This window comes from Echinops telfairi, unplaced genomic scaffold (assembly GCF_000313985.2).
Source record: "Echinops telfairi isolate 266 unplaced genomic scaffold, ASM31398v2 ScPeMD7_21;HRSCAF=78, whole genome shotgun sequence".
Taxonomy (NCBI): domain Eukaryota; kingdom Metazoa; phylum Chordata; class Mammalia; order Afrosoricida; family Tenrecidae; genus Echinops; species Echinops telfairi.
In genome coordinates, this window is record NW_022103918.1 from 2,456,264 (window position 1) to 2,465,120 (window position 8,857).

The 8,857-nt window shown below is 40.1% G+C and overlaps 1 protein-coding gene across 1 annotated transcript in view; it reads right to left on the reverse strand.

Annotated features, from left to right (window-relative positions):
• Window positions 1-3,782: 3,782 nt before the first annotated feature.
• The window catches only part of SLC15A5 (solute carrier family 15 member 5), a 90,008-nt gene continuing 84,933 nt past the window's right edge, over window positions 3,783-8,857 (reverse strand). The window contains exon 9 of the mRNA XM_004713771.1: window positions 3,783-3,921. Coding sequence (XP_004713828.1) covers window positions 3,783-3,921 — 139 coding nt within the window. The remainder of the gene's footprint in view (window positions 3,922-8,857) is intronic.

Below are 8,857 nucleotides of genomic sequence, written 5' to 3' on the forward strand. Positions count from 1 at the left end.
TGGGTGACCCAGTGAAAGGGTAGTTTGACCTCCCAAAGGGGTGGTGACCCACAGGTCGAGAACTGCTGTTTTAAAACTTTGGGGAGCATAAGAACAATTTTGTTTTTATTAAACTAATATCTGGACTCCACACAGAGAAGCAGATAGAATTAGGGTGGTATATGATAGTGGCTTTGGTGGTATTTCAGGTAAGCATTGGACTAACTGCAAGGTTATCAGTTCAAACCCACCAGTGCCTCTGATGGAAAATGTTGAGGGTATCTGCTCCCATAAAGATTTACAACCTCAGCCCACAAAGTGAGGTGTGAGTTAGATCCACATGGAAGAAGCACACCAGCCTGTGTGATCCAAGGATTGTAAATAATAAAATCCAAAAAGAGGGGAGGGAACTATATTAGAGCGTAAATTCTGAGCACTGTTTGAAGAAGGCTATGGATGTCAGGGAACTCCCCAAATCCATTTTCCAGGTCCCTAATGTGGGTGAAGCCTCCAGTGAACCCCTCTTCTTATGGACAAGGGCTGTCAATAGGCTTGCTATCAGAAAGAGTGCACTGGGAAATGGATTCACGTAGACGTAGTTAAAAGGTAGCACTTGATCATTTGATTTCCTTTTGACCCATTTTAACTTTGTTGTTGTCAGGTGCTGAGTTAGTTCCAATTCATAGTTGCCCTTTGTACAGCCACACAAAGCACTGCTCAGTGCTGCGCCAGCCTCACACTGGCTCTCACGGTGAGCCCACTGCGTCCATCCCTCTTGTTGAAGGCCTTCCTCTTTTTCGCGGCCCCTACAAACACAATGTCCCGGTCTCTCCTAACAACATGTCCAAATTTGTTGCAGTTTTTTTTTAACCTTCTGTTTTATTTTTCAAACTGATGACCTTTTGGATTGCAGGCCAATGCATAACCACTACACCACCAAGGCTCTTTCTGCTTTATTTCGATTGAGATTTTTCTCCGGATTTTGTTATTCTTGTTGGGTTTTTAAAAGTTGTTTTTATTTATTTATATAAGATCCAGGATAACAATATCTTTTGAGACGGTCTCTGGATTAATCATTTTTAGGCTTACGGTAAGGGAGTTGAGGAAAAATGCGGCACTAATAGTAATGAGCTCAAGAAAGAAGAAGTTATTCTAAAATTGGTTGTGGTGATGATTGTACAACTTTTTAATATGTCCAAGCACTTGAATTGTACAATATGTGCATTATGTGTCTATAAAACTGTTAAAATAATAGTACAAAAGGATGAGGGCTTGCATCTGGTGATTATGACTTGGAATGGACTGTGTTTGGTTTGCTCTTTTGGATGAGGTTGGCTGAGGGTTCCCTGGAGCAGGGGTGGGCACCCAAACTTTGACAAACAACAAGCTGCTACCAAAGCGGAGGTGGTTCATTTGGACTCTGTGTGTGTGCTACGTGGCTTAGTCCACATGGGAAGGGTGAAGATGTCCTCTGGGTTAGGGAGTCCCTCTAAGCATATCTGTTTGCTTCGGCCACTGACCTTCCTCCCAGCATATGTTCGGCCTTCCATAGTTGTCTTCTTTCCTTTTTCCTAATAAGGTTGTCGTTTAAATTACTTATAACTTTTTTCATTTGTAGGTATTGTCTTTGTTAAGGATTTCACTTCCAGTAAAGTTGCTTTTGAATGAAAATAAATTCAGATCTTGATAGCATAACGCTAACATCAAATATAGTAGACTCAGGTATAGATATAAGCTTTACTCATAGAGCAGGTGTGTATGCATACCATACATATGATGAAATAGGATGTTGCCTTATGTGGATATTGTGTGAGCACCATATTAAAACCTTATGGAAGCCTGCCTCTTGATGTCCTTGTGTCCACTGCTGGGGCTGCTGGCAGGTGCTGGAGGGGCTGAGTGTGGGAGAGGAGGTGGTGGGACTGGATGGAGAAGTGACAAATGTGAGAGGGAGCAGAATGAGCTCTGCCTTGCCCCACTGCTCTGTCCACCAGGCCTCATCTGCCGGCATCCCATCCATGGTCTAGGACTGTAAGAGTTTTCGTTTGGGGGACTTTAGAACCATCAGGTCTTAAAGGAATAATAAGCAAAAGGAATGCTGCTTTTCCTTAAAATAAAAAACAACAGTTCTGGAACTGTGGGCAGGTGAATATTGCACACGTGGACAGTAAGTGATACATACCTTAAGTGGTCACAATGACTGGCATGGAGGAAGTATGCAATACATTTATTGAGATGAGAATATTAAAGTACTGTTAATTTTCTTCCAATGACTCTTATTTTAAACACTCTAAAAAAATCACATATGTTGCTCTTCGTGGACAAACCATTGTAAGAAGTAGTATCATGGATTGTTGAAGACAAATGGGTGCATAATCAAATGTGGTGAAGAAAGCTGATGGAGCCCAGCTATCAAAAGATATAGTGACTGGGGTCTTAAAGGCTTGAAGGCAAACAAGCTTCCATCTAGCTCAGAAACATCAAAGCCCACATGGAACAAGCACGCCAGCCTGCATGATCATGAGGCATCGAAGGGATCAGGTATCAAGCATCAAAGAACAAAAAAATCATATCAGTGTGTGCTCACCTTCCTGATTTGATCGCTGAAGATAAAGGGATGTATAATCAAAAGTGGTGAACAAAGCTGATGGTAATGGCTATAAAAAGATATAGCATCTGGGGTCTTAAAGGCTTGAAGGTAAACAAGTGGCCATCTAGCTGAGAAACAACAAAGCCCACATAGAAGAAGCACACCAGCCTGCATGATCATGAGGCATCGAAGGGATCAGGTATCAAGCATCAAAGAACAAAAAATCATATCATTGTGAATGAGGAGGAGTGCAGATTGGGGACCCAAAGCCCATCTGTAGGCAACTGGACATCCCCTTTCAGAAGGGTCATGGCGAGGAGTCAAGCCAGTCAGGGTACAGTGTAGCAATGATGAAACATACAACTTTCCTCTAGTTTTTAAATGCTCACCCCCACACCCACCCCACTATCATGATCCCATTTCTACCTTACAAATCTAGCTAGACCAGAAGATGTACACTGGTACAGATAGGAACTGGAAATAAAGGGAATCCAGGACAGATGAATCCCTCAGGACCAGTGGTGAGTGTGGCAATACTGGGAAGGTAGAGGGAAGGTGGGGTGGAAAGTGGGAACTGATTACAAGGATCTACATATAACCTCCTTCCTGGGGAATGGACAACAGAAACGTGGGTGAAGGGAGACGTCAGACAGTGTAAGATATGACAAAAATATAATAATTTATAAATTACCAGGAGTTCATGAGCGAGGGGGCAGTGGGGAGGGAGGAGAAAAATGAGGAGCTGATACCAAGGGCTCAAGTAGAAAGCACATGTTTTGAGCATGATGATGGCAACAAATGTACAAATGTGCTTGACACAATGGATGTATGTATGGATTGTGGTAAGAGTTGTATGAGCCCCCAATAAAATGATTAAAAAATAATTCACATGACACAATTCAATCGTTCAATTATATTATGAAGAGTTGCACAATGAATTTTAGAACATTAAAAAAAAGTAGTATGGTATACAGAAAATTATCATTTTCTGTAAGAGTGTATTCACTTTAAAATTTTCTTTATTAATTTGAATAGATAGCATATGGATGAAAAAATAAGATTGTTTACTGTAGCGGTCATGATTGGTCTTTGCACATAATGGTCAGAAAACCTCTTCCATAGATATTGGCTCTTACACTAAAATATATAAAGCATTAGATGGAAGAAAACTAGGAATACGATACTCTTAAGGCAGGTAGAGTTCAGCACAGTTTCACAGGGCTGTCTCCCAAAGATCAATACTGGAGGAAAATTCCTGCAGGCTGCCGTAAAGGTTCAGAGACTTTTCTTGGAGGAGAAGCGTTTCTTCAAGATTACTTCTATTGTTCTGGGCAGGATTTAGATGATAGTACCTGAAAAAGCAAGCAAGCAAGCTTTTCTTTGGATCAGATGTCGATGACTTAAGAAATCATTTGCTTTCCTCCGTGCTTGTTTCCTTTTTAACCCTCCATGCTGGCCTAGCAGTGAGGGTTATTTAAAAGCCCTGCTACCAGAGCGGTGGTGCTAAACGGACAGAAGGCTTTTTCGTGCAAATCCGGGCAACACACGCAGACCGTTAGAGGGCGCTCTTTCACAACCTGCAGCGTCTGCTGTCAACACCGACCAAGAATCTGAAGCCCTATCAACTTGAGCGAATTCGTAAGAGGCTAGGATATATAAAAGGTTCGTGATACTAGACAGGGAATTTGGAAATTTACAGCTGAGATTATGAGGAAAACACCACTGTTGAAGAGGAAATCCAGAAATTTACATCTTGAATATGCCTAATACCTGGGAAAAATGCTTACCTCAGAAACGGCTTTCTGGGTATATTCTAAATGCCAGGCCCATTCTAAGTACTAGTCCCATGGTAGGGCGCGATACTCACCCTAACTTACTTCATTCTCACTACAGCTCTAGAAGGGTAGGGTCATGCCCTACCCTTCACAGGTTGGAACATCAAATTCTAAGGGGTAAATAACTTGCTTCAGGTTCAGATGGTGAGTCACTGGGAGAACCTGGGTTTGGAAACAGAGCTCTTCTTTCTAATCCTGGATTTGACATATTCTTTTCTTAATCACTTTGGGTAAATTCCAGGAGGATAAACATTTATGGCTGCTTTATCCACCGCAAAACTCTTAGTGCCTCGACCAGTATCTGGCATATCAGAATGGTTCATAAATATTGGTGAATGAAGAAAAATATGCACTATAAGTACACTTTGATAAGATACACGTAAGTCTCTGGGGCCAGACATCTATTTTTGATCTGTGAAGGTTTCAAAAGTTAATTTTACCTTTAAAAACTGTAAGAGACAGTTAATTCTGTCTGAATAACTCTAGTCATCTGTCTTTGATTTTTGTCTCTTTCTCAATAATTGTTCCAAGCTATGCACAAAAGATTATTGGGATCTTTGTCAAAATGAGTACAATGATACCAGCTGTATGTGATGTGTTGTATAACATTGGAGGGGCGATGGTGTTACATTAGAAACACAAACACCCTCCCACAAGAAACACCTGGTATTTCTCTGTATTTTAGTATGTAATATGGGATAGAGGGATTATATTAAGTCCTACAGATGTATTGTCCTAGTAGTTTTCAGCAAGGGACAGATATTTCATCTGCTTGCTACCAACTCCCTGGCCACTGCATGTCCTGACCTGGAAAGGCTAGGGTCTGGCTGCCACCGTTACACTCTTAGATCAGATTGAGGATTCTAATACAGGCAGAGGCAGGAGGCTGTTATTTGGCTATGACAAAGTAAGATCTGCTTTAACACCCATGGATAATTCCTAAATTTCCAGCTGAGGCTTTGACTCTAACAAGATTCGTTTTATTCTAGAACTTAAAGTAGGTTGAGAGTGGGGCTGCGCTCTTGTTAACTACATTAGAGTTGATTTGACTCATAGTGACCCTGTATACCAATGCATCTCCTTGAGTATATTCCCGTTTCTCATTGACCCTCCATTCTACTGAGCAAAGGCCCCCTCTCCCCACTCCCCCCTTTTCTAGGAACTGTTTCTCCTGATAACATTTTCAAAGTGTGTGAAGGAATTCCCACTATCCTTTCTTCTAAGGAGCATTCTGGTCATAATTCCTCCAAGACAAGCTTATTCTTCTGGTAAGTCATGGTACTTTCAATATTCTTTGCCAATAGTCTAATTCAAAAGATCTGTTCTGCTCTGGTCCTCCTTGTTCATTGTTCAGTTTTCACACACGGATGAGGCCATGTGAAGCATGATGACTTGCATCAGCTGCACTTTAGTTCTCTAAGTGATGGCTTTTCTGCTTAACACTTAAAAAAAAATCTGTTTATTGAGGGCTCATACAACTCTTATCCCAAGCCATACAGCCATCCATTGTGTCAAGCACATTTGTACATTCATTGCCCTCATCATTCTCAAAATATTTGCTCCCCACTTAAGCCCTTGGTATCAGTTCCTCATTTTTACCCCTCCCTCCCCAGTCCCTTTCCCTCATGAACCCTTGATCATTTATAAATTAGTATTATTTTGTCATGTCTGACACTGTCCGACGTCTCCCTTCACCCACTTTCCTGTTGAGAGGTCCTGGGTAGCAGATTTGTACAATTCTTGAGAAAAGCTGACTGCGTTCTTCGCTTTTGGCTTTCTAACCCCAGGTCTTTGCACATATTCCTCTAATGCTTTCATTTGTCTTCTTTTGCTGCCTTTTGAAATTTTCTTTCCGTTCTGTCATTTCATCATTTTTTCCACCTGATTTTCCACTTCCATTTTCTCTACGCTCAAGAGCAAATTTCAATGTCTCTTCTGATATCCAATTTGGTCTTTTCTTTTTTCCTTCCGTTTAAATAACCATTTGCTTTATTTATATGTGATGCTCGTGATGTCATCCTACAACTTATATAGCCTTCAGTCTTTCGGGTCGAATGTGTTCAATCTGTTCTTGAGGTAGTTGATGTATTCAAATGGAATATACTCAAAGCTATATTTTGGCTGGAGGACTTCGTTTTCTTCAGGTGTCCCTTGAACTTGCATACGCGTATGAACAATTGATGGTCTGTTGCACAGAGGACCCTTGACCTAGGTTGGGCTGATGATATTGAGTTTCTCCACTGTATTTCCCCATGATGTAGTCACTTCAAATCCTGTGTATTCTATATGACAAATCCACCTGTGTACTCACCGTTTAAGTTATTGAGAGAAGGCATCTGCAATGATGAAATCACTAGTATTGCAGAAGTCTGTGATCTGAGGTCAAGCATTGCTTTTAATAACCAAGACCCAATTTCCAACTACTGTTCCTACCTCTTTATTTCCAACTTTTTCATGCCAATTGCTAATAATCATCAAGGTACCTTGATTGCATGTTTCATCCATTTCAGGCTGAAAATCTTGGTAGAATTCTTCAATTTGTTTATCATTGGTTTTATTGGTTGATGAATAAATTTGAACAATGGTTATATTACTTGGTTTGTGATTCAAGCTAGATTTCAGAATGTTCCTTTTGATAATGAATAAGATGTCACTCCTCTGGAATTAGATATTCTAAGCATAGTAGGCCACATGATTATTTGATTCAAAATGGCCAATACCAGCACACTAAGATTTAAGATAATGGCCCCTTTGTGTTCCATTTCATTTTTGATGACTTCTAATTTTCTTAGATTCATACTGTATATGCTCCACATTCTAATTATTAATGGACATTTTCAGCTATTTTGTTCCATTTTGAGTCATGCTTCATCAGCAAGTGAAGGTCCTGAAAGCCTTCCTATATTCATGTCATGAAGGTGGACACTCCTTGGAGGAAGTGGCTCTTCCTAGTCATATTTTGAATGACTTCCAACCTGTAAGCCTCCTCTGTGAACCCTATATTAAACAACATTCCACAGCAAGTCTGATTAGTCTAGGAGCTCTGCTGAAACCTGTTCACCAAGGGAAATCTTGCTAGCATTTGAAATACCGGTGGCATAGCTTTTGCATCATGGCAACAGGAAAGCCATCACAGTACAACAAACTTACAGATGAATGGTGACAGGCTAATGCCAACTGTATATCGTTGGAGATGCAATTTCATAATTAATCAAGATCTTGGAGATAAGAATAACTTGGGATATTTCTGTTAGTGATGGTTATGCTATCAATATCTGTCTATGAGCAGGCAAACCTTTGGGCTTGGTGAAAATTGGATTGCAATTGGATGGGTTTTGAGATCTAATACCATTTGTTCACAAATAATAGGTTTCAAAAACACTATCCCTGGAACACTGTACTTTCTCTTATTTCTTTACATATTTGTTCATTATTATTTGACAATAAAAATCAATATATAAGTAAAACAATTCTGTACTTCTCATTGCAGAAATGGATTTTACTTCTCTGGTTATTATATGGTTTTCTGCCTAACAGTTGTGGTTTGACCCATCCAATTCCCATGGTCAAGAGCTACTCAAGACAATGTGTGGCCTTGCACTAATATAATTAATTCTAGATACTTAATTTCTGAAAGAAAAATTCTCAGGCTCTCCTTTCTTGTGACATGTGATACTTGTTTTTTTTATTGTAGAGTTGCTGAACAACAGGTAAAAGTGAATATTCATAGTTATTTAAAGAGACTTTCCCTCCAACTTACCAGAGGTAAGGAAGCATGAGAGAGCAGTTAGAAGGCTCCACTACAGGGCTTAAAAGGAGTGTGTCAGAGGAAACCAATGAATTTGAGTTGGAATCCTACTTGAATTTGGCTAATTTATTTAATTAGCTTTGCCCTAGATCTCATTTATCAAGTAGGACAATAAAAATCTCTGTAACGGGGATATGGTAGGAGTTGAAAGAAGTTATTTATGTGTATCTATTATGTTAAAAACACAAAACAAACAAAACAAAACTCATTGCCATTGAGATGACGCTGGCTCATCACGACCCTACAGGACAGGGTACAGCTGCCCCTGTGAGTTTCTGAGACTGTAACTCTTTACAGGAGTAGAAAACCCCCTAGTTTTCCCTGAGGAGTGGCTGGTGGATCAGAATTGCTGACCTTTCAGATGCAGCCCAACGGGTAACCACTCCACCATGAGGGCACCCTTTCTGAGATGTAGGGGTGCTCAAAACAAGTGGATTAATTTCTTCCCTTTCTACTTTGCTTCATCCACTTTTTTGCTTCCTTTGAAAGAATTTGGGAGAAAAGAAGATAGAAAATGAGGAATACTTGTTAAGAATCAGATTTATTTCTAAACAAACACTACCTCATCACTTTGTCTCTTCTTATCTCTGGTTTCTCCATTGTCTGATACTTTTCATTTTAAAATCTTATTCCTTGGGGGTGGCT